General features: G+C 41.6%; 2 protein-coding genes across 2 annotated transcripts in view; one reads left to right on the forward strand and one right to left on the reverse strand.

Moving 5' to 3' along the window:
• The first annotated feature begins 624 nt into the window (after positions 1-624).
• aaas (achalasia, adrenocortical insufficiency, alacrimia) lies at positions 625-10,989 on the forward strand. Its single transcript, XM_034087442.2, is given in 18 exon segments — positions 625-797; positions 1,009-1,141; positions 1,766-1,893; positions 5,914-5,969; positions 6,056-6,147; positions 6,238-6,284; positions 6,599-6,697; positions 7,671-7,814; positions 8,478-8,598; positions 8,915-8,962; positions 8,964-9,040; positions 9,303-9,363; positions 9,708-9,798; positions 9,894-9,990; positions 10,190-10,257; positions 10,367-10,448; positions 10,565-10,649; positions 10,754-10,989. Coding segments are annotated over 17 exon segments (1,563 nt in total). The 5' UTR covers positions 625-797; positions 1,009-1,027; the 3' UTR covers positions 10,907-10,989.
• A 1,874-nt stretch (positions 10,990-12,863) lies between these two features.
• Positions 12,864-25,698, reverse strand: part of col2a1a (collagen, type II, alpha 1a) — a 30,099-nt gene continuing 17,264 nt past the window's right edge. Inside the window, exons 21-55 of the mRNA XM_071203673.1 lie at positions 25,619-25,663; positions 25,136-25,234; positions 24,994-25,047; positions 24,772-24,879; positions 24,623-24,676; positions 24,413-24,511; positions 24,246-24,299; positions 23,314-23,412; positions 23,120-23,173; positions 22,978-23,031; positions 22,835-22,888; positions 21,885-21,938; positions 21,285-21,329; positions 20,901-20,999; positions 20,607-20,714; positions 20,443-20,496; positions 20,303-20,356; positions 20,149-20,202; positions 19,242-19,295; positions 19,044-19,151; positions 18,853-18,906; positions 18,412-18,465; positions 18,136-18,297; positions 17,800-17,907; positions 17,589-17,696; positions 17,408-17,461; positions 17,212-17,319; positions 16,652-16,705; positions 16,431-16,538; positions 16,291-16,344; positions 15,638-15,745; positions 15,249-15,537; positions 14,958-15,145; positions 14,624-14,866; positions 12,864-14,497 (exon numbers count right to left, since the gene is read on the reverse strand). Coding sequence (XP_071059774.1) covers positions 14,351-14,497; positions 14,624-14,866; positions 14,958-15,145; positions 15,249-15,537; positions 15,638-15,745; positions 16,291-16,344; positions 16,431-16,538; positions 16,652-16,705; positions 17,212-17,319; positions 17,408-17,461; positions 17,589-17,696; positions 17,800-17,907; positions 18,136-18,297; positions 18,412-18,465; positions 18,853-18,906; positions 19,044-19,151; positions 19,242-19,295; positions 20,149-20,202; positions 20,303-20,356; positions 20,443-20,496; positions 20,607-20,714; positions 20,901-20,999; positions 21,285-21,329; positions 21,885-21,938; positions 22,835-22,888; positions 22,978-23,031; positions 23,120-23,173; positions 23,314-23,412; positions 24,246-24,299; positions 24,413-24,511; positions 24,623-24,676; positions 24,772-24,879; positions 24,994-25,047; positions 25,136-25,234; positions 25,619-25,663 — 3,243 coding nt within the window. The 3' untranslated portion in view covers positions 12,864-14,350. The remainder of the gene's footprint in view (positions 14,498-14,623; positions 14,867-14,957; positions 15,146-15,248; positions 15,538-15,637; positions 15,746-16,290; positions 16,345-16,430; positions 16,539-16,651; positions 16,706-17,211; positions 17,320-17,407; positions 17,462-17,588; positions 17,697-17,799; positions 17,908-18,135; positions 18,298-18,411; positions 18,466-18,852; positions 18,907-19,043; positions 19,152-19,241; positions 19,296-20,148; positions 20,203-20,302; positions 20,357-20,442; positions 20,497-20,606; positions 20,715-20,900; positions 21,000-21,284; positions 21,330-21,884; positions 21,939-22,834; positions 22,889-22,977; positions 23,032-23,119; positions 23,174-23,313; positions 23,413-24,245; positions 24,300-24,412; positions 24,512-24,622; positions 24,677-24,771; positions 24,880-24,993; positions 25,048-25,135; positions 25,235-25,618; positions 25,664-25,698) is intronic.

The following is a 25,698-nucleotide window of genomic DNA, read 5'->3' on the forward strand; positions in this document are numbered from 1 at the left end:
ATAAATCCTACTTGCTAAGTAATCTGTACGTAATAAGTAACTACTGTACAGTCCCTGAATGTGCTTTCAGTGTTTTTTTGCACCATTTGTATAGTTTACACAACAGACATTTTCCATTTTACTTAATTGTATACGTCATTTGTGCTTTTTACAGTAGTTTATATAATATTCACATATGTTTATGCCTATTTTTTCCAAATACTTGTGTACATGGTAGACTTGTCTGTTCCTTACCTTTATTTAGGTTTGTTTCCCTTGTTCCCAGCAGTTTTGTCTATTTTATGTACAAGAAAGGACTCTTAAAGCATTGCCATACATGTCTAATATTATACGTAAACATAGTTGGTCAAGAGGATTTTGATAATGACAGCATTATTATTGTGTTTATTTAATCACACATCATGCCTAATTTAGTTTAGTTAATGTGGACAAGTTAATACACGGTTTACATGAAGGAAATACATTACCGGAAACATTTGTGTTGATTAAAACTATTTTTCAGTTAAGTAAAAGGACTGTTTGTCATCTCAACTCTTTAAAAAAAACCTTTGGTGTGTGTTTTGGTAAAGTGCAGTTGTCATGTCGCTCTGTGTCCTGTCCTGAAGAGGGCAGCATAGCGTCGCTCTGTAGCCGAACTCCGCGCTGTTTGTCCCTCTCGCTTGCTGTAGTCCACACGGCGCGATTAACTGAAAAAGCAACCTGAAAAAGTGTCACAACAACTCAGCATGCACTTTTATCTTGTTGTTTGGAAACACAAAGGACTATAATTGACCACACTACGCACGACACAATACAAGGTAACTTCTAGCACATATAAAACGAAGAGCTACGGTTTCTGTTGTCATAACGAGGCCGATATCAAACTAGTTAGGTTAGCTTGAGCCAGCTAGCTAACTTTAACTGTAGTGTAAGGTAGCTAGCTATTTGTTTGCCACAGTCTGCTGTTAAGAATGGAAAATATCATCCACTTTTCTGTGTTTACCTGACTGACCCATGGTGTGTTTCCAGTGGTTTCCCCGTGTTGAAGATGTGCTCTCTGGCGCTGTTCCCCGCTCCTCTGCCCGCTGGACAGAGCACTCTGTGCGAGTCCAACAACGAGCTGCTGTCCGGAGGAGGCTCCACGGAAGACCGACTCAAACAGGTCGGATTCAGAGCCTGTGTATGAATATGAATTAATAACGTTAAAAGACACGATGTGTTCTTATTCAAAGCTGTTGGTGTCACTTCAGAGACATTTTAGATATACCATAACCCATACCCTGAGACATTCACTCAATGTACTGTAGGAAGGTTAGTTCACAGCTGAGCCTTGCTCCTAACCACAGGCTTTCACTCAGGGACCATCATTACATGTTCGTATGAATTACACAACACCAATGTTATTTTCAATACTTACATATACTGTACTTGAAAAAAACATGAATTAAACTTATGGAAAACCTTTTGAGTTGAGTATGTCAGGATGAATGTGATCCAGTCACTCATATTAGTGAATTATTCATATGTTGGTGATAATACAACATACACTATTATTATATTAGTCTTTTCAAAAATATTCCATGTCATGTGATGTGACATAGTGACGTCAAATTTATACCAAATATTATAAAGATAAATCACCTTTTTCTCACAGCATTGGGCACATTTAGAGTAGTTATACACAGTACACATTGAAGAGTGACATGTGATGATATTCTCTCACCTGTCACTGCTTGTGTTTTCGTACTTGCCTGGTAAAAGCGTCAAGGTTGTGTGTCTTCTTCAGGAGTCGAGTCCTCTGAGTTTGTATTTCCCCCGAGAGTCTCTGAAGCTCCACTGTCGCACAGAAAGCAGCAGCAAGGCAGCCTTCCTGGACCACTCTGAAACACTGTGGATGAGGAGTGCAGCAGCATGGTACAACACACACACACACACACACACACACACACACACACACACACACACACACACACACACACACGTTCTCACTCCCATCCCGTCATATATTGACGGACGGTCAGGGCCCCTCCCCGTCGCTATATTACGTACAGGGTACCCCTTGCCCGTCAGGCTTCTACGGGCAGGGCGTCCCATAGACCTTCATAATGCCTATTTTAAGGTTCATTTGGCCATTAAAATGCGTTTTGATGTCATTTTATGCGAGTAATGAGTTTTTATTTCTGATTATTTGTGAAGTACATGTACATGATGTTTAGTTTGCTATTTATGACGAAGATTACTTCATGAATGTGTACACACATTCATGGTTGCTAAGGTGGTTGCTATGGACGCTGCAACAGCTCCCAGACCACGTGTTCAACAACAATGGCCAACCTTCGTGTTATTCTCGGTGGAAAATGCCTATTTTAAGGTTCATTTGGCCATTAAAATGCATTTTGATGTCATTGTATGCGAGTAATGAGTTTTTATTTCTGATTATTTGTGCAGTATATGTACATGATGTTTAGTTTGCTAGTTATGACGAAGATTACTTCATGAATGCTAACGTTTTTTTGGTGGAAATGTGTTTTTTCACAGCAAAGTCACCCTCTGTACTTGGACTTATTGGGAGAATCTAAAGGCAAGAACATCCCAAATATTCATTTAGGTCTTTATTGTAGACCTTTAGTGTTGCCGTCTGTGAGGAAAATACATGGGGCTCAGAGCCTCGTATTTTTAAAATCTTTTTCCTTCTAATTTATTATTCTTTTCAAAATAACACACTGTTATTTACTCACCAATAACACACAATTATCCTTGCTTTTATTTATTGCTTTAATTCCATAATCTCGGTCTTTTTTGGTGTTCGTCAGGAACTGAATTTCAAAATAAAAATAACCGGAAACAGACGTAGCATTTCCAGCGATTAGCCAAGATTCTCAGCTACGCTGATTGGATGTTTTAGCCGCAATGCATGCTGGGATTTGGTGTTTATATTATATGAAATCCGGAAAACATTTTAAAAGAATAAAATAATACTTAATTCCGAGTGCTCTTGCTTTTCTCTTTGAAAGTCATCACATAACGGCATTGTAATACACGGTTCGGCTGCATTAAATATTACAGATCTGCCGTAGTTCTTTATTTATAGCGCCCTGATGAGAAGACCTTTGGAAAAACTGAAGAAATGCCGCCGAAACTGAATACTTGACGTGGATCATAAATATATCAACAATTAAAAAACATCTTCAATTTCTCTTCACACAATACGTCTCCTTGCAGTATCAACACTAATTCGGCTGACTTTTACATTTGATATAATTCATAGATAGGTTATATTTACACCATAACGGTGCACAGCTGATAGAAAAGGACTATAGGTTTTAAAGATAGGCCTATTACTGATTTGAATTGGATTGCATTTTGAATGTAAGAATGTAAATACTGAGTCTGAAATAGTATAGCAATATGCTGTAAAATTATGTGAAAGCATGAATAAAACTACACATCTTCAGATGTTGTACATACAAGTGTCTGTGTGTACCTTGTGTGCACCACCTAGTGGTTAAAGCACGTTATTGAATTATTGTTTTTATGTGTTATATTTGATTAAAAAAATATTAAGAGTACATATACTTTCATAGGGGGAAAGTAGAAGGTCTGTGATAGAAATATAGAATATAAAAAATCAAGAAGATACTATAAGTGATCTCTTCAATAAAACAGTGATGATGTACAAAGATATTAATAGGAGGAGGTGCAAAACAGAAAAACGAATTAACCTTTATTTAAACATTAAATAACAGATTAAGGTCTTGCTTTCCTGCAATGTTAACTATGTTGAAGCACTTATTTTAACTGATATTATACATATGGATTATACTCTTATGTATGTAGATAGAATAAGAAATGTGCAGAATATGACAGTTTAATGGTGGAGGTACACACATATTGATAGATGTCTTGTAATGTACTGTTGAGGAACCTGTGACCCAAGTTTTTCATTCATTGCATAACTACACCGTAGTTGTGTATATGATATGTCAATAAACCTTTAAAATCTTGAAATCTTGAAAGGGATGTGCAAAATAGCCATAATATATAGTCTTTAATTAACTATTAGTAGAGAATAACAAGTAATTAATATACTTTATTACTCGTTTTCATTAATGTCAATTGCAGATACATGTTTAGTCTTCTCAAGTATCAAATATCTCATTTTACTCAGGTGTAACTAAAGTCTGATTTAAGGGTGGTTTATATTTCACATAATTAATCAGAATCTGCAAAGTAACTCAAATAAATGCAGTGGAGTAAAAATACCAGGTTACCCTCTGAATTGTAGTCGAGTAGAATTACAAAGTATCAATGAGCTGTCATGTGGGTATATATTGATGCTGCACATTATGGACACAAGCGATTTTCACCCATTTATTAATTATATGTTTTACATTTGATAACACCAATATGTTTAATACTGGCAACTTCTAATTGTGGGAAAAACGAAAACGTTCAGTAGAGACGTCCCATAGAACATTTTGCGAAACACAATAGTGTAGTGTGTAGTTCTGGGGGGCCTTCGATTCCAGTTTTGGATAGTCTGGCGTGGTTTCGTTCCATTTCAAACAGCTGTTTGACGCTGCGTAACCTTGGCGCACTGCCACTCCAACATCCAATCCCAGACCTTGAAGAGTAATCACGGGGACTGTAGTCCTAAACGATAGCTGGGGATTATGAGTAGTGTAGTGTCTTCGGCCATCCTAAACTCAGAAATGTTGACAATCGCAATGATGCTCGAAATGTCCCTTATAGGCCTACGTCTGTTTCCGGTTATTTTTATTTTGAAATTCAGTTCCTGACGGACACCAAAAGAGACAGAGATTATGGAATTAAAGCAATAAATAAAAGCAAGGATAATTGTGTGTTATTGGTGAGTAAATAACAGTGTGTTATTTTGAAAAGAATAACAAATTAGAAGGAAAAAAAGATTTTAAAAATACGAGGCTCTGAGCCCCATGTATTTTCCTCACAGACGGCAACACTAAAGGTCTACAATAAAGACCTAAATGAATATTTGGGATGTTCTTGCCTTTAGATTCTCCCAATAAGTCCAAGTACAGAGGGTGACTTTGCTGTGAAAAAACACATTTCCACCAAAAAAACGTTAGCATTCATGAAGTAATCTTCGTCATAACTAGCAAACTAAACATCATGTACATGTACTGCATAAATAATCAGAAATAAAAACTCATTACTCGCATACAATGACATCAAAACGCATTTTAATGGCCAAATGAACCTTAAAATAGGCATTTTCCACCGAGAATAACACGAAGGTTGGCCATTGTTGTTGATCACGTGGTCTGGGAGCTGTTGCAGCGTCCATAGCAACCACCTTAGCAACCATGAATGTGTACACATTCATGAAGTAATCTTCGTCATAACTAGCAAACTAAACATCATGTACATGTACTGCACAAATAATCAGAAATAAAAACTCATTACTCGCATAAAATGACATCAAAACGCATTTTAATGGCCAAATGAACCTTAAAATAGGCATTATGAAGGTCTATGGGACGCCCTGCCCGTAGAAGCCTGACGGGCAAGGGGTACCCTGTACGTAATATAGCGACGGGGAGGGGCCCTGACCGTCCGTCAATAGGTGACGGGATGGGAGTGAGAACGTGTTGCGCACACACACACACACACACACACACACACACACACACACACACACACACACACACACACACACACGATGAAGCCCAAAATGATATGCGTGCAAAGAAAGTACACCTAACGTATTAAACAACATCAAGTCAAATTAGATCAAACTCCTTTCTTCACACTTTAACAAAATACAGAAATATCTGAGCCAGTATTCCAACAATGTTTTGCATAAAATCATATAACACTGTATGTTGAATATCAACATTTAGTCTCATCTTATACAGACTAAGGTTATTTATGCTTCTTATTTGTCCATTTCAGGCGGGATGGTGGTTTCACGGGGCTACTGGATGAAATTACCAACTCAAATACAGAAGGTACGCCAACATATTCTGATTATTTGAACACTTAATGAAGAGATCCGTCGTACCCACTGATGTTTATACTCTCCTGTGTCTTGCAGTGCCTAAATGGATGTCAGTGAGTTCTGGCTTCACGCTGGCGTTGATCCGATGGTTCTCCTCCTTCCACGGCTCCCTGTTTCCTCATCTCACAGTGAGTTACTTATGTTCTTCACACTTGATTAACAGATAGTTGTTGTGATGCATTTACTGAACATCTTTTTACCTGTCGCTTGCTGTGTAGATGAGCAGTGAGGACATGCTGGCTGAGTTTTCACAAGTGCTCAACTGGTAAGTGTTACATTGTTTTATCTCTCAAAGGACAAATAAAGGATTCTACTTATTATGAACCGGTAGTGAGCATACATACTGGCGACACAGTTTAACTTTTACTGGAACTATTATTTGATTCCTATTTGTGAATCATCAGAACATTTATCCTCCACAATTATGACAATTATAATTTGAAGTAATTTCTTCAAGGTTTCAGGTTTTTAAATATAAAAATCATTTGTGTTTGCTTGAGTTACATGAACGCTAACTGAATACCTTTGGGTATTTTAACTGTTGCTTGACTGAAACAAGTTGCCTTCTTGCTTCACCAGGTCGGACTGTGTGGTGCGAGCGTTCGCCTGGCACCCCCACGCAGATAAGTTTGCTCTAGCCCTGCTGGACGACTCCATTAAGATCTACAACCCCAAAAGGTAGTGTCTGATAAAAAGTGATCCAGATTTGAACACTGTCGTCAGAACGGTGGCGCTACGGCTATTGGTCAACTCTCCACCTATCAAGGGAATGAGAGGTTGGGCCACGGCCGGCCACTGCCGCTCGAAAGCGCTGGAGACGCTGTAGTACATATGCCAGGCCTGTAAATGGGGCTGTAGTCTGCCACAAAAGCAGCGAAGAAGACTTCCCGCGCATGGTTGCCCTTCTGTTTATTCTCCGATGTGGCTTCCAAGGAACGAGGGGACCGTGCGGCAGAGTTTCAGTTAGGTTTTCTTTCGCCGGTCAACAAGTCCGTTAAAGTTTAAATCTTCCGGACAAAATTAGAAAAGTGCCGGTCAAAGGTCTTCTTTGTTATTTATTGAGCTTTAAAACAAATGAATAACGACTCTATATAATCATATAATAAAACACGGAGGACGGAGATCTATTTATCTTCCCCTCTTCTGACTTGATCAGAGCACGCTCCCCTCTCCTGCAGCGGGGCGTGGTCAGCTGCAGCTCACAGAATCAACAATCAGCCCCTGCAAAAACAGGACTGGAGAACAACAAATGGAGCGAAATGAGGCATGGCTAAAATGCATGATCTGTTTGGTATTTTGAAAACAGAAACGTATAAATATACCTTATATAGTATGGCCCTACGATATATCATTTAAATATAGCATGATAGGTGTCCTTTAAGGTAATGTCCATGTCTAGAAATGGGAAGCCCCCCCCCCCCCCATGGCTTCCTCCTTGGCCGATGCTACACTCTGTCAGCAGTTTTATTGTAATTCTGCAACAAACAGCCAAAAACAGAACCTCATGGTTAATAAAGCTGTGTGTCGTCAGGACATCTACAAACACAGAATCTGATTGTACGTCGTCCTCCTTGAACAGCATCGTTCTTACGTCGCTCTGTCTTTCTGTGACACTATTCCCCTTACTCTCTCTTGTCCTCGTGTCTCTCAGTGCCACCACGCCCACGCTGAAGCACCGTCTGCAGAAGAGTGTCGCAGCAGTTCAGTGGAAGCCTCTGTGTGCGTCGGCGCTCGCTGTCGCCTGTCAGAACTGTTTACTGGTGTGGCACGTCGACCCCTGCTCCCTGTCCACCAGGTGTGTGAAGTAAAGATGTGTTTATAGGTTGCTTTTGACCCGTTCCAGGAGACTTGGATTATACTGCACAAGTTTTGTGAGAGTTTTTTTAACAGATATTTTTTTAATTAAGGGCAGCACAATTAAAGAATTGTTATCGAAATTGCATTATGGACTAGTTGGTAAAGGCAAATGTGTGAAAATATCATCCAGAATGAAATATTGTGGGCTAACAACGGTGTTCACCAGACTTCATGAACAGTCCTCTCAAAACATTGCACCATGACTTTATCATTATATATTTTTAATGATAATGTGAATTCTATTTAATAAATTATAATCCTCTCTAATATCGTAAATCAAGTTGCAATTGCTATGCCAACATATATAATTCCAACTAGTCATTTACTCCAAATTATGCTGCCCTTTTTTAATATAGTTTTTCTATCGTTAACAATTCTATTCGTCAAGAGTTACTCCTGTTTTTACTAATTCAGGTTAACATGGAGTGAAAAATGATTTGAAATAGATTTTAGGGCTGAAGTATGTCTTTAATAATTATTAGTTGTTATAATTGCAATTCCATATTGCAATTCTATCCTGGTTATTGAACACCAGTACCGATACAAAAAGAAGACTTTCTTCAATGTAACAGTGTTTCCCTGTGCTCCTCTTCCTCTCCAGGCCTTCCTCCGGATGCGCTCAGGTTCTGTCTCAGCCCGGTCACTCTCCCATCACGTCCATCTCCTGGTCGCCCAGCGGCTCTCTGCTGGTGTCCGCCTCCCCCATGGACACCGCCATGATGGTACGAGGCAATCCAGTTATTCTTAAATCGAATTAATCTTGCATTCATTGGTTCACAAAGTGTGTGTGTGTGTGTGTGTGTGTGTGTGTGTGTGTGTGTGTGTGTGTGTGTGTGTGTGTGTGTGTGTGTGTGTGTGTGTGTGTGTGTGTGTGTGTGTGTGTGTGTGTGTGTGTGTGTGTGTGTGTGTGTGTGTGTGTGTGTGTGTGTGTGTGTGTGTGTGTGTGTGTGTGTGTGTGTGTGTGTGTGTGTGTGTGTGTGTGTGTGTGTGTGTGTGTGTGTGTGTGTGTGTGTGTGTGTGTGTGTGTGTTCTCTTCAGGTTTGGGACGTGGCTGCAGAGAGCTGTGTGCCTCTTCAGCGTGTCGGAGGGGGGGGGGGTCACCTTCCTGTCCTGGTCCCCTGACGGCAGCCACGTTCTGGCCTCCACGCCCTCAGCCCTGTTCAGGTCAGACTTCAGAGATTCAAACGTTTCAGAACCTTTTCTAATCTTACCCTCATTTTAGAGCTACAGTAGAAGCAAGCAGTTTGTAAAGCTGCCAATGAATATGCAAAATGCCTTGTGTATTATAATAAAGACTGGCTCTCATGAATATTTGTAAGGTTGTGAGGGATTAGTGGAATAGTCCGAGTGTAACAGGTGTTATAAGATAATAAGTGGGCAGTCATTTGAGTTTTTACACTTGGATAATTATCGTGTCTTTCTTCAGGGTTTGGGAAACCAGGATGTGGACCTGTGAGCGATGGCCATGTGTGAAAGGACGCTGCCAGGTAAAACCTGTCTCTCCTTTAAAGTTATTGTAAGTTAGTAGATGTGCAGAATAATGGGCCACCACTCGCTCTAGAAGGAGTGTCATTAGTTTTAGCAGTGAAGAACAACCTTAAAAACAGGGTGTTGTAAACAAGAAGGTTGTGTAACTTTGTTTGTTTTGGAAGCAATGTTACTTCTTTAATAGTCATTGTTAACAACAATAAAATTTAATTTGATCCTTCAGAGAAAAGTTAAGATATTGTTTGTTTATGCTTTTGTTAAATATCAGAACCAACAGTTCAGTTTAAAAATCAAAATGCTACCAGTGTATCTCTATTAAAATGTGTTTGTTTGCTTTGGTTAGTCTGGCTGTTGGAGTCCAGACGGGAGTCGCCTTCTCTTCACCGTACAGGGAGAGGCGGTCATCTACGCTCTGACCTTCACTGACTCTCCAGGTCATCTCTCTGCTTTTCTTTTTAAGTTGAAGAGTACCAGAACGAGTTTTAATAAGTTGACTAAAGTTGACCAGCATGATGTCGTTGTTATTCAGCAGGCGTTCCTTCATGCACATCCAAAGGTCCACAGGCAGCATCGGTGGTGGCCGACCTATCAGAGACCACCTTTAACACGCCAGGTGGAGACATCATGTAAGAGCTTTTCATTCAAAACTGATGAGCAGGGCTTCTAAAATCAAAGAGAGAGAACAGAAAGACCTTTTGAAGCACAGATTATGATTTTCACAAAGCTTTGATGAGCAGAAATCAGCAGCATTATTCAGCATCTTGACCTCCTCTCTGCATGTTGCACAACAATCACTCGCTCACCTCTGTCTGATCTGTCTGCCAGTGTTGGAGGAGAGATCCAGTCTTTAGCGTGGGACTCCGCAGGAGAGAGGCTGGCGGTGCTTCTCAAGGGTCCGTCTCACTTTCCGTCTGTTTAATCACGATGAACTCCATCAGTATAATATTAGTGTTATATTTTACATTTTAATAACTCATCTCCACATTTAATTTTATCTCTCAGGCGATCCACAAGCAGCAGACCGGCCTGCAGTCATCGCCGTGTTCAAGACGAGAACCAACCCCGTCTTTGAGCTTCTGCCTTGGTTTGTACTCTTATGTGCGGTTGCATTTCTTATTTGTGGAGCGCTAAAGTTGTACATATGACCGGTAGTGTTACTGCATGAGCTGTACTGAGTTTGTAAACGTTTCTCTGTTCTAGTGGTTTTGTTCAAGGGGAGGCCGGCGCTGAAGCCAGACTCATTCAGTTCAGTCCCAACTTCCAGCACGGAGCTCTGCTCACCGTGGTAGGTCTTAACGTTAACATTTTCATACACTTGATAACGTTTAATAATGTGGTGATGTTGGTCCTATAGGGTCTTCGATTGGTAACCTTTCTGTCTGTCCTCAGTGTTGGTCCACTGGAAGAATCACCCACGTGCCTTTCTACTTCCTGAGCACTGGGGTCCCACACTTTGGGCTGGGTGGCAGCCCGTCCCTGCCCCGGCCTCAGGAGAGACCTGCAGACTTCAACCAGTCGCTCTTCACAGAACTCGCCTCTTAACTGTCCCTCACTCACCGTCACACACTCACTCAAGTCATTTTTGTTATCATGGATTGTTAATAAATATGTACATTTCTGCTGAACTGACTTGTTTTGCTAAATTATTTCTCAAAATATTTATAAAAAATAATAAAGCCTAACATATCCGCAGTGTCCAATTCAAAATTGATTGTAGTCTTTTAGTGGGGTCTGTCGTGAGTTTAAACAAGAAATGTGACATGACAAAGTATTCTCAAAGCAGACGGAAATAAACTCTGGTCACCTCTCCCTCATTGCAATGCAGATACGATATGTAGGAGCAGCTTGAAGGAAAGATAAGATAGTGGGTGGTGGCAAAAAGGCTCCAAAAAACCTTAGGTATTCTTCTTTGTTCTTGAACTTTCGAAAGTAGTAGTTTGAATTACCTAATGTTTACACATTGTATCATTTTTTGTTTGTAATGGTGAAGTGTTTTTAATTTGGCATACTAACTGCTAAAACGATATACTTTGACAATTAAACGGAAGTTCATACAAGTATATCATTATGCCGTATGGACTTGGTACACAGCACCTTTTATATTTTAAGGCATTCTTCTTTCCAGTCATCACCTGGGCCCAGGAGTTCAAAACTTTTACTCTCAATCAGATCCGATCAGATTTTGAAATCCCATTTTTTTTTTTGTGATCCAGGATCAGACAAGTCGGTCAGATTTTGTCCCTGTAGTTCAAAGCAATTCAGGATAGGATCACCCTGATCCAGATTACGACTTTTCAAGATGACTAGATCCTGAATATCAGTGTTTTAATCCTACCGATCGCCATCTAGTGACATGAAAAATAATACAAGGAAGACAAGAGACCACATTGCAGAGACATCTATAATGTCTAAATATATTTTTAAATTTGAAAGGTGATGACAGATGATGGACTTTTTTTTGTTGAAGATATTTTTACTTTAATCTAAATTACATTTGTTATTGACAATCTTTGTTGTGATTGTTATGAGCATAAACATTTATGTCATCAACATTTGGTTGAAAACAAAATAGGCCACCACAAACGTGAGTACAAATGTATTTTCCATGAAGGCTACAAATTGTGTATTATTTCAGTTAACACACGTTGCCATTTTATTTAAATTGAAACATATTTTAAAATAAATGGTACAGTACATGTTGCTCTGGTAATCCACTGGAAATACACCCCTCTGGTGGGATCAGGATAATCCAGTTTTTTGGGATCAATCCTGTGTTGTCGGTTTGAACTACCCCGTTTTGAAGATTTGATCCAGATTAAAGCTTGGATTGGATTTCCTGATCTGATCGGATATCAAAGTGATCCTAATCCTGTTTTTTGGTTTTGAACTAACCACAATCCAAATCTGATTTGATCAAATAGGGATTACAAATGTTGAACTCCTGGGCCCAGGTGCCTACACGATTACCCACAATGCAACATTACCACCAACATTTTGGTGTAGCAGCTACTGTGATCCAGCAGATGAGCAGCTATGGACGTCTGGTAAACTCACTTCCTTATAATTTATCAGTGGAGTTGTCCCTTAAATGTCCATTAATCTTGTTTTTTCCGCGGTCCTAATAATAATTGTCATTGTTTTTGTTCTCATCACCATCTGAATTACTAGCATGTTTTTGTGTGTCCTGATTTGGATCTGCATGTGTACGAAATGTTACGTTTGAGAAGCTAATTGTGTTTTATATTTTGAATAAAGAATATTGCTTTGAAGGCTTAAGTCAAGCTTCTATTACTCAGAACCGACCGGAGAAGAAGCTGGCCACAGTATGAGACGCAGTAACTCAGAATCATAATTACTCTACAAGATACTTGACTTCAGTTCATTCACAAAATGATCTTTATTTATGCCTATTAGTTCAGACAAACAGGAGCCATCTGCACCCAGCCCCACCCTGACACCGCAGAACAAATACAGTACTTCTGTTCCTGTTGTTATTAGACTCTCATATTAAACACACACAGTCTTAAACTTTCACACACTCACACACACACTCTCCACTCACAGTCAAGAGTAACTGACCTCATGAAGTATAACAGAAAAAAAAAACATTTGAGCACACGTGAATTGTTCTGTTGAAAGTAGAAATACGTCCCCACGCTATTTCTGTTTTTATTCAAAACACAATTAAAAATCAACTGCATTCTTATTCCGGTTTTCCTTTTATTTTCCAATTTACATCCATTAGAAGTGTAACAAAACAAAAATGATCTTAATAAAAAAATGTACACGCCCTCACACACACAGAGACAACCCACCCTGGTTTGTTTTTGAGCGACCCTCCTCTAAGCCCCCTTTGAGGCTTTCCAGAGGAGGCTTTCCAAAGTAGCCCATGTCTCCCCTTCTTTACCCGACTGCAGGGTGGAGTGTGAGTGTGTGGTGTGAGGCTAGTGGGAATAAGGGTTTGTGAGGGGGGGCGTTGGGCGGAGACTGAATTAAAGAACTCATAGCACCTTCTGAAGAGAGAGCAACCCAAAGCATAAATGGCCTTTTAGCCCCAGATCCCAGATTTAAACATTTTCACTTTGTTTTTCAGAGTGAGGTAGCTTTAAACAATCCGGACGGCTACAATAAAATAAAAATAAAAAATCCCTCAACTTCTTTCAAATTTTTTGGGGGGGGGGGATGATAACTGGGCCTTCCTCTGATGGTCAGTCGAGGGGTATCATGGAAACATACATCCCAAAGGTGACCTCACTTTCCAAAAAGTGTTGGTGTGCATATAGACACATGTACACACATAATGTGGAAATATATATAAGACCATCTGGTTGTTTATAAACACAGACTTTTACAACAATAGAACCAAGGATTTATAATACACAGTAAAGGTTTAACTCCTGCTCACGATGGAGAGGCGTGGAGAACCTGGATTTGATTTTACTGCCTTTATTTTTGGTCTACACTGATTCAAAATGCCGTATTTGTGTGTCAGGAGGGCAACAGGGAGGGAGGTGGAGTAGGACTGGGACAGAGGCTGTGCGGCTGTTCTGTAGTGGAAAGGGGGCTTCTCTTACTGACAAAGTAAACCCGTCCAGTCCTACCTCAACTCTGCCCATTCAGGTTAGACAATAAATAAGTGACATCAAGTCATGTTTCTGTTCTCCATAACTTGTTCGCTTGGTCCCTCTTCCTCCTGGCTCTGACTCGTCCCCGTCAACAGTGGGCCATGGGAAACATGGCTGGATCTCAGGAAGCGGGTTGACGGGTTGATGCTGGTGTGGTGTACGGATATTGCCGGTGCCCTTCAGTGCTAACTTCCAGGGAGTACAACTTGGAGAGCACTTTGTTCGTTGTGAGAGAAAAAGTATCAATTTTCTTTTATAAATTTCCAGTCTTCTTTATTGTGGAAGTGTGTGTGTTAATGTTCATGGTTTGAGTTTATTTATTTCCTGTGTTCTTTTTGGGGGGCCATTGTGATATTCCACTTTACAAGAAGCAGACTGCGCCTACTTCCACTCCGAACTCCTGATCCGCTCCTCCGATGTCCATGGGAGCAATGTCCACGAATGGCAGACGGGAGGTTTTCTTTGTTTTGTACTCGATGACGGTCTTGGCCCATCGATCTGTGTGTGTCTGTTGGGTGGAAATAGAAAAATGGGTTAAGAGAAGTGTTATGGTACAACAAAAATCATTTAAATGTAAAACTAGCTACTAAAGTCTAGCTTCCTGTGTCTCTATTTTGCTGCAGTCTGCGCTCACCTTGCAGCCATCCTCCATCACGTTGTAAGTGAAGCGACTGGTGCCCTCGGCGCGGATCTCCACTTCGTTGGAGCCCTGCAGCTTCAGAGCCTTCTTCAGGTTGCCAGAGGCCTGGTCCATGTAGGCCACGCTGTTCTTGCAGTGGTAGGTGAGGTTCTGGGTTGCCTCTGTGGACAGGAGCCTCAGGAAGGTCAGCTGAATGCTGCCAGCGTTGGCAACAGGGCCGTCATCAGCGTAGCTGAACTGTAAGATGAAGATTTAGGGATGTCATTAGCACCTTTAGGATCGTTTTTACTATTAAGATCAGTTATACCGAGATTATAAATTGACTCACGTGGAATCCTCCATTCATGGTCTCTCCGAACCAGACGTGTTTGCGGTCCTTGCTCTTGCTTGTCCACCAGTTCTTCTTTGGCACCTCGGCGATGCTTGGTTTCACGCAGGTCTCTCCAGTCTCCATGTTGCAGAACACCATGATGGCATCAGCGATGCTGCCCATGTTGGGGTCCACCCAGTAGGTTCCTGGAGAGATGGAAGCATGAGGTTTAAAAGAATGAAGTCTAGAAATAGAGGGCAAGCTTATTGAATGCTTTCCAATCTTAATCTTTTCCCACGGCTGACTTACCGCTCTTCCACTCGGGGTGGCACAGCTTCAGGTCTCTGCAGGTGCGGCCGGGGTTCTTCTGGGTGCCGTCGGGGCTGCGCATGTTCTCGATCTGGTTGTTGAGGGACTTCAGAGTGGAATCCACCTCAACGTCGTGCTGCCTCAGGGAGCTGGAGGCCTCATCGGCCCTCATGTACCTCAGAGGATCGGGGGACTTCTCAGTCTGACCCATACCGGCGAAGGCAGACATGTCGATGCCGGGGCCGGGAGGACCGGGGGGGCCTGGGGGTCCAGCGTTTCCGGGAGGACCCTGAAGGTTGGAAAGCAGGACATTGATCAGGGAATCAGTTATAGACTGTAGCAGGGCTTGTGGTGAGATTATGGATCTTTTTATTATTTTGTGGACATACAGCAGGGCCGCTTTCTCCAGAACGTCCACGAGGTCCAGGGGGTCCGATGGGGCCGGGCGTTCCATTTGATCCGTCTTTGCCAGCGGGTCCAGATGGTCCACCAGGTCCCTACAGAAACAGGAAGTGTTCAAGTTAAAGCCAGTAGAAGCTAGCATGTCTGAAATATTACTCCATTTTCTAAACTGCAGTATATTTCAGAACCATTCTGAATAAGAAAATAAATCTGATTAAGCTATTCAAACGGGCCAGCAGTTCTTCTCTGTTAATCACCCCAGACCCTCTGCCTTATTATGCATGAAGATTATTTGCACGGTGACATTTCTCTTCATTTCCCTTATCAGGCAGTGCTTAGCTAATCCAGGAAGTCCATTTCAGATCTCAGCAGGAGTGGTTTCACAAATCACCGTCCCTCTGCCCCTGTCCTTCCAGAGAGTAATCTCAAAATGCCTCGGCTGCCATCTTATCACAGCGCTGGGTAATTAAAGCACGTGGCCTTTCCTGTCCCAGTCTTCTTCACGTGATTGGAGAATTACAAAAAGACTAACCTATGCCCTTCATTACCATCACATATCTCGGGTGTAAAAGCTGCTGGATAGAAATGGAAAAATAGCTTTTCTCCTCTTTTAGCCCTTTGCTTTACTCAGTTTCCTTACCTTAGCTCCGTTTGGTCCGGCAGGTCCGGCGGATCCAGAGTCTCCGTTGGGGCCCTGTTAGGACGGGGACAATACAATGAGACAGTAGAACAGACAGAGGAAGGGAAGTGACATGAAAAAGAGATTTAGATTATACTTACAGGAGGTCCAGGTAGACCCTGCAGTCCAGTGAATCCACGGTGACCCTTCTGTCCTCTCTCTCCAGTCTCACCAGACTCTCCCTTGTCTCCACGGGGTCCTTGGGGTCCCTGGAGTGAAGATTGAACAAGTATTTAAATGCATGGCTGCACATGTGTAGCACTTTGAGTGACCTGAATCTGATCTCAAGCCACATCATGGTATTGTAGTTGGAGATACTCACAGCCATTCCTCGGGCTCCTGCGGGGCCAGATGGTCCTGCAGGTCCTTGAGCGCCCTGAAGGAAGAGACAACAGTCAAGTAAGAGGACAGACACACACACATTGTAGTCTCTGGAATATCTGTGTACTTTATTATTATTGTTTAAAGGTATTATTGCAAGTCAATGGTGACATTAGGGTTTTTACCACCTCAGCCAAATAAATGGCAAATGTATTTTACCTCATCTAATGGCAGTATTTCGCAGAGGTGGTACTCTGTGAACTTATTTAATTTCTTTAGGCTTTTATGTTGATGTTTATTTATTGTCGGATATCTTTTGTACAAATATATGGTTATAGTAATCGTCCAAAAGGAATTTAGATATATTAGATACATATTTTGTATATAATCATTAATGCCTAATCTTCAGAAAACGATTTAAACAATTGCATATGTGTTGGAATCCTACGGTGCCTCATGTTCAATGATTTTCATGGGACAAATTCTCTAAAAAGTTTATTATAAAGTGAAGATGAATAGTGCCTGTGTAGTATGTCGTATGTTGTATGTTGTGTTACTTACACCCTCTCCTCTGTCTCCCTGCTTTCCGAGGGGTCCGACAGGTCCGGTGGATCCGGGGGCTCCAGGAGCTCCAGGGGCACCAGCGGGTCCGGTGTTTCCTCTCTCTCCCTACAAGAGGACACAAGGTTAGGACTTCGGCAAACCAGCAGGTCTAAAAAACACTTGTCAGACTGTCAGATTGTTGTGAGGCTCTCACCTTGATTCCAGCAGATCCATCTCTACCCGGGGGTCCATCTGATCCAGCGGTACCCTGAGACACAGACACATGTTTTAACGACATGGCAGGAATGTGATTCAATAAATAAAGCATTATTTTCTGAGTATATTGTAATTCCTGTTCCTACATTTCTCTGTTGGTGTTAGTGTGTAGTGCTCACCTCTCGTCCAATCTCTCCAGAAGGTCCACTCAGTCCTGGGGGTCCCACAGGTCCAGGGGGTCCGCGGTCGCCACCACCACCAGTGGATCCTTGTTTACCAGGCTCTCCCTAAACACAGAGTACGTTTAGTTTTAAGAACTTTCAAATGATGAAGATGCAACGACATGTCAAATCGATTTTATAAGGACAACGTGTCGCGTCAAGCACTTACAGAAGGTCCAGGGAGACCAGCGAAACCTCTCTCTCCACGCTGACCAGGCAGACCTACGATACCACGAGATCCACCCAGACCCATAGCTCCTGAAGGTCCATCGGGACCCTAATAGTGAGGGAAGAGAAGATGTGAGTCAGAATCTATGGCTAGGCAATATGGCTGAAATCCTTAACAGTTTTAAATTAAATGCATACAGGCCTCGCCTATATCACAATATAAACAACAGAAGAATACATTACTTTTTAATATGATTTAACAATCTCAATTATAATATTGTCCAGCCCGACTGCATGTTCTCTTAAACTTCAGTTGTTGGGTTGAATTGAAACTCACAGGAGGTCCATCCTCTCCAGCTTCTCCCTTCTCTCCATGTGTTCCTGCGGGTCCACGGAGCCCACCGTCTCCCTGTCTTCCTGTGAGACCGGCATCACCACGAACGCCCTTAGGTCCGTCTTTACCAGCCGGGCCAGAAGGACCAGCAGCACCGGGGTTACCCTGCGATGGACGGAGAGAATATCAGTGGGTGAGATCGGAAACACACTCCAAGTCATTTTAGATTGACTCAGTAAATCCATTTCCTCCTCTGGGGGGTATTGATGAAACACTCACATTGGGACCAGGAGTTCCAACTCTCCCAGCAGCACCGGGGAAACCAGTAGCGCCCTGAGAAAGAGCACACGAGTTCAGTTAGCACACCCAACCTGTCACTATCATCTTTACGGTTTGCTGGATGTTATCAGATAGCCCACTGTGGGTTGGTCTAAGGCCTTATCTCTCTGTGTGCCAGTAATAACAATTAACCTTTATGATTTTGGGACTGCAGATTTGAGATACTTTACAATTTAAAATAATAGCACAACATCTTATAGGCTTTTTAAGATGTCACAGACGATGATATTTTACTTGTTGTCTACTTAAATTTGCTTAGCACTTTGGTCAACCCAAGTTATCATAAAATAACCAGTTGTGACAAAGAAACTTGTTTTAATGGATTATCAACATTTCTGAATAATGGCTTTTCAATTAATCGTTTCAGTTTCAGTAACTTACAGCAGCGCCCTGAGCACCGCGCATTCCTTTAGGTCCAGATACACCGGTGGGTCCCTGAAAAAGAGGAACAACAACTCATGTTGATGTTACACTACAAAGACTGCGACGTACGGCACAGATCCAGAAGTGTGAGGCGAAGACATTTAGACCTTCCAGGATTTAACTTGTTTATTAAGATTAGCGGCACTCACCACAGGTCCAGGGGCTCCAGAGGGTCCCTGAGGTCCGGGAGCACCGCCATCTCCTTTCTGTCCAGACTCTCCAAGCTCTCCCTTGGCACCAGGCTGACCGTCTGAACCCTGGATATTTTAAATAGAACAGTTATATTGACAATTTCTGTATTTCAATTGTTGTATCTGAACGAGAACAGCGGTGGTGACTTTACTTACAGGAGGTCCAGCGAAACCAGCAGGGCCAGGAGGACCGCCCTCTCCACGGTCACCCTGCAGGAAGAAGAGACGTCAGCATGGGGTCATATTTATGCTATACTATTATATTTAATATAAGAAGTTATAGAAGGAACAATGAAATTATACACTAGATAGCTAGATAAGATAAATATGAATCTTACTCACGTTCCCTTCCCTTTATATTCACAACCATGTTACAACCTTTGAGTGACAGACCAAGCAGTAAAGTGTCTGGTAATGTCTTGATAGAGGAAAGCAGAGCCTCAGTGCTTTGCACCCCCCTTAGGAGACGCAGCAGGATGCTCAGAGGATGCTATTCAATTTGAGACTTGAGAAGAAAAGACCAAACAAATCTGCTGCAGTTTATTTGGAAATGTTATCATTTTGATTCCCCTCACGAGGTAAAAGAGATGATGGCATGTTTCTGTTCAATTGAGACACTTTTAACATCTCTCTTCTTATCTTCATCGAGTCACTAAGTCAATAGCTCAGAAAGCTTGTTTTGTTTAAAGCTCCTTCAGATTGGAATAATGACCAATACATCCTCTTTCCTCACAACACCTTGATTATTATGTTTTCTACTTAGGGCTGTCACTGATATTAATGTATTTTATATAATATTTAAATGAATGATCTATAGTATGCTCTGATTGGAGTTGGTTTTGTGTGTTAGTATTTTTATATGTCACTAAGGTATCGACTAATTCTTTTTTGATTTTCACGTTCAATCTTACTCTTCCAATATCGTATTAAATATGTTAAGGATCGCCTTAAATGTAATGTTCTTTCCACCAGTCTGTCTCCAACATTGTTGAGCAAGGTAGATTCTTTTTGGTAGAAGATTCTTCTTTAGTAAGATGTCAGTTTCAGACGCAGAGGTACTTACAGGAGCACCACGCGCACCGCCAGCACCATTGGGTCCTGAAGCTCCAGTCTCACCCTGGAAAGTAGAGAACCAGTCAGTCAATCCAAACAAAGCAAATCAAATCAATTGATATTATTTCCCTTGAAATATCAAAGGGTCAAACTGTTATTCTCACCTTGGCGCCGTTGGGTCCGGATGGGCCAGGAGGACCAATGGGACCGGTCAAACCCTGAGGGAGGTAAGAGCGTTAATACAAGAGAATACAGGGTTTAAAAGAAGCTTGACTTTGACATCAAGGATTTATTTTGTACTCACTCTACCACCGTCCTTTCCAGCAGCTCCCTCAGGTCCCTTCTGGCCGTTGTCACCCTGTTGGACAAAGAAGAAAGCTTAATATGTCTCAGGGTATAACATGTGCTCCAAGACATAATCAATCATGTTATAAGATAAGAGCATTGAGACAAAGATCTGCTACTCACTCTGTCTCCCTTGGCTCCAGTGATGCCACCAGTTCCTCTCTCTCCGGGCATACCCTGCAGGCCGGGGGGTCCCTGAGATCCAGCAGAACCAGATGGTCCAATGGCTCCCTGAAGAACAAATAGGTGATCGTGTCAGTCAACTAACTTAATGTATAAAACTTGCCTGAATGTAAAATCTTTCCAGCTTCATAGTGAACAATTCAAATAGCCATGGAAGAGCTGCTCTAGTTTAAACTGGTAGATATGTTGCTATACCTGAAAGTACAACTATTTGAATCTAAAGTCTCCACTGACCTTGGGTCCATCACTTCCAGCGGTACCAGGGATTCCACGAGGTCCCTGCAGACCCTGAGCTCCAGCACCTCCTCTCTCTCCTGGGAAACCACGCTCACCCTGTCAGCAGACACAAAGGAACTCAATCAGCACGAGGGTCCGAAAGTGGCTGCACATGCTCAGGTATGAGGTATGAGGTATGGGGTATGAGGTATGGGGTATGAGGTATGCGGTATGAGGTATGCGGTATGGGGAGTGCTTGTTGGGTCATAAGTTGTACCAAGATGATAAAATCAAATTATGAAACCAAAAGTGTATATGATGCGATATGCTCATGTAGAAACAGTATGTGTATTACTCTTTACTTCCAAATGAATGTAATGGAGGTTTAACATGGAAACTCACTCTGGGTCCAGAAACACCGTTAGCTCCGGCCTCTCCAGGGACTCCCTGCAAACAGAAAGAAACAGCTTGAGTTTTTGAAATCATTGCACACATTTACAATACTCTATCATAAGCGTATGCTGAACCCTCATTGTTATTGTCAGTCAAAAAAGACAAGACAGGTCATCTTATAGCAAGAGAGAATCTCAGTTATTGATTCACTGGAACAGCTGTGTGGACATTGAGTATTGAGTATTACATCTGTCGGATTAGATTAAGGTGATCAAGGTATGGGACACTTTTTTTCAGCATAGACAGAATATTTTAAGGGTAAATGCGTTTTTACTGCATCCCCTTCACAACAATCACAAAAGTAAATGAGACAGGTTCAAATAAATAACATTGCAAGTCCAAATCTATATACATTGACTAAAAAAGACTAATTAAATAAGAAAAAGAATAATATAAATAACTGAGACTATAACATTAACTAAACTGTAACTTTAAAACACTATAAGAAGATTTGATTCACAAAGGAAGTTGTGCAGGGTTGATGAGTTTGTCAGACCTTCAGATGAAACTAATCTCAAGTAACCTTTTTCTTTCCTAAATGTCACTCACCTGGTCTCCGGGCTTTCCACCCTCTCCTGGGGCCCCACTGGGTCCAGGCAGACCCTGCAGAACAACAGCAAAGAGAGTTATTATATGATATCTGTACATGTAGACTGGGTCACTATCTGTGCTGGACAAAGTAGTCAGACACTGCCAGCAGTACAGGCACACCGTACAAATGTTACAATGAAAACGTCTGCACCTAAAACCTTAATAATGTCAGATGTATGGATTTAATATTAGAGAAATGTACCCAAAGTGAGAAAGGAGAAAGTAGTCATTGTGAAAAACAGTGTTTCACTATATATGATGTTCCAGTATTAATATTGTTTTTGCTGCGTTAAAGTGTACGTTATTGCTGCGGATGTTTGGTCGTGCTAATTTAAACTGCTTTGTCGGTAGTTTAGTCTGCAGCAATACACCACATTTTAGAAGATCATGATGTGTGTAGCGTTGCTGTCCTGGGAGAGTCATTTATTGGTTAAAAAGTCAACTGTCCCTGAGTTCAGCTTTGCATTTCTTGTGTTCAGCTTAGTGACAATGCATGTTTTCAGCTGATCCAAGAGGCTTTTTCTCAACTTATAAGTAAAGAAACAATCATCCTTAACATCATAGAGTTATCTATGAGCAACAATCAGATTTAAAATCACCGAGTTTGGAGATATATGGCTTTCACTGGAAGTGGATACAGATCTTTGAAAGCAAGTAAAGCTGTCGGACAAATGGAGCTAAAGTAAAATGTCTGCCTCTGAGATGTAGTGTAGTCGAAGTATGAAGGTGCATACAATTGAAATAATCAAGTACTGTGAGCAAATGTACTTAACACATTCCAACACTGTGTTGACCTGGTCTGCACAGCACTTTATCATGTCCAAAGTTTGAAGTCATATTGAAAATAAGTCACACTAATATGATATTGTTTTTGTTTGATTCCAGCGTATCGGGGATATTTAACTCACCTGGAATCCATTGGGTCCAGGCTGTCCTTGCTCTCCTCTCTCTCCAGCGGGTCCCTATCATGAACCAAAACACAGCTGATCAGTCAAAGAAGAGACAGTTAAAACTGTTCTCTCACATCATGTGATTACGCTGAAATACTCACAGCAGGGCCGGAAGGTCCAGCAGATCCAGTCTCACCATCTTTTCCAGAAAGACCCTGTTCAGAGAGAAGTATTTCGTTTATGAAAAGTGACCCGGAGATAGAAAATGATGATAATAAGTAATAATGGTGAAAATGTACTCACTCTCAGTCCAGGACGACCAACAAGACCCTTCTCTCCTGTCTTTCCAGCTACACCCTGAGGAAGAGAAATCACTGTTAATAAACGCTCTTTTTATCTTGGAGTGCTGCGAGGTAAACACCACGGGTCGGAGTACTGGTGATCTAGCCATAGATGTGTTTACATGTGTATTATTGCTCCTGCTCTTATTAACTCACATTGGCTCCCTTTGGTCCGGGGAATCCCATCACGCCGGGCTGTCCACGGGCTCCCAGAGGGCCGGGGGGTCCGGGGCGACCGTCATCTCCATTAGATCCCTGTGAAAGTAAAAGGTAAGAAATCAGTACTGAAACTCAGATATAACAATAATGTCAGTGATCATCACATATGTTAAATCTAAGATAGTTATACTAGGGTACACAGTACCTGTATTTGTATTATAGAAGAAAGGCAATGCCACACAATGTACAAAAGCTTTTCAAGATTGTTAAGAAATCATATGCACAGAAATAGGCCTTTAAAAGCTGCAGTATTTGGGCCAAACTATGTTTACAGGAAACCTTTTAGTCCTCCATCTTTAGATCCAGAAGAATATATACTTTCATATTCTCCTTCTCAAACAGGTGTAACATGTATTTATCTTTATTCCCCATATACCCACCTAGTACAGGTTACACACCCATGTGTGCTTCTACCCTCAATCCTTTAGCAGTTCAAATGTTTAATTATCTTAAATGTTTCCACCCTTCACTCAATAGAAAGACAGCTATATACATTTGATCTAAGGGAGCTAACAATGTGTACCCTTAACACCAAGAAGGGGTCTGTTAGAGCAGTCATTCAAAGTCTGCTAGTATTGGGGTTTGTACCGGCAAGTGTTATCATATTTGAAAAAGTGTCTTGTTTAAATGTTTCTTAGAAAAACCTTTTTAGTGTGAAATGATTTCTATGTATTATATCTCATTCTAATTCATTTCAACGTGTCTAGTCATGAAAGTATACAACATTTTCACTTTAAAGTGCATCATGCAAACATATATGAATCATAATGCAAGCATATGTGGCTGTTTTGTCTTGGATCTTTTTAAATGAAACCCTGCCACCTTCGATCGGCATGACAGGATTATTATTGGATGGATGATGTACTCACAGGGGCTCCAACTTTGCCTTGAGGTCCAGCATCTCCGGGGCGACCAGTAAGACCCTTTGAAAGGCACAGAGATCGTTAGCATCATGCATCAGGTGGGACAAATCTCAGCTAAATCATATTAAACGTATACAACATGAAATCAACACTGTCTGACAGCTCTGACTCACTCTGGCTCCGGGCAGACCAGCCTCTCCTGTGCGTCCGGGGTCTCCGCCGCTACCTTTGGGCCCAACAGCACCAGGAACACCTCGCTCGCCAAGGGCGCCCTGAAGAAGAAATCAGGCAAGTCAATAACAATCAGGTGGAGATGTATCAGGTAGTTTTATAAACCAGAGCAGCATCCTTCTGGTGCTGCAGCTCTCTGGCTCAGGACCCACCTTAGCTCCAGCAAGACCATCCTGTCCTGGGAAACCACGGTTACCGGGAGCTCCCTGGAAACAATCAGAGATACATTTGATTAGATTGTGAATAAAATAATTCATAATGTGACTTTCTACCGATGTTGTTGTTCCTGCTGATGACTTACTCTCTCTCCTGGGGGTCCGAGGGGTCCGGCTGTGCCAGGCTCTCCTCTTGCTCCTCTCTTTCCTTCTTCACCAGAGGGTCCAGGGCCACCTAGGGGACCAATAGGGCCCTGGGAAAATGTAGATATGTAAGTAAATCTTCAATGTAGTCTTTTTTCGTTTGAATAGGCTTCCCTGTGGTTAAGGGCTAAATCAATCAATGCAGTTCAGTAGGAACAACTCACAAGCTCTCCTTTGGGTCCAGCCTCTCCTTTGAATCCAGGAAGACCAGGGTCTCCCTAAACATGGCAAGAAAGAAGACAACTGTAAATAATCACAACAAAAAGAAGTATTAAGATTCTACAGTTTCATTTCTGAGTGACTTACAGACTGTCCCTTTGGTCCCAGAGATCCTGTAGCGCCCTGAGGTCCGGGGGGGCCACGGGGCCCGGGGAAACCAGGAGCACCAGCAATACCAGCACCACCCTTCGGAGAAGAAAGAAACAAAAAATGTTCATTCAAATATAATTCAAAGATTAGCAATACATATAAACAAACATCAACAATCGTAACTAAATGATTAATAAAATGTATAGCTGTGGTACTTGTAATATGTAACTAGTTAGAAACATGTATTACATTGTGTATGGCTACAGTTGATGTATTTTGCAGCTAATACTGCACAGACGTTTACTTGTGTATCGAGGACAGGAAGATGTATAAACTCAGGATATATATCATTCGTCGAGATTCTGTCTCTCTCTTTTTTACGACACAGCTTGGTTTCACTGAATTAGTATAAAGAATAAAGTAAACAGTCATACATAAATTACAACAAAATAATGGATGACTTTTTAACCAAAAACTTACAGCAGATCCTTTAGATCCAGGAATACCATCAGTTCCAGGGTTACCCTACAAAGACAGAGAACAGGCAGCGTGTCAACATG

This window comes from Pseudochaenichthys georgianus, chromosome 7, assembly GCF_902827115.2.
Source record: "Pseudochaenichthys georgianus chromosome 7, fPseGeo1.2, whole genome shotgun sequence".
Taxonomy (NCBI): Eukaryota; Metazoa; Chordata; class Actinopteri; order Perciformes; family Channichthyidae; genus Pseudochaenichthys; species Pseudochaenichthys georgianus.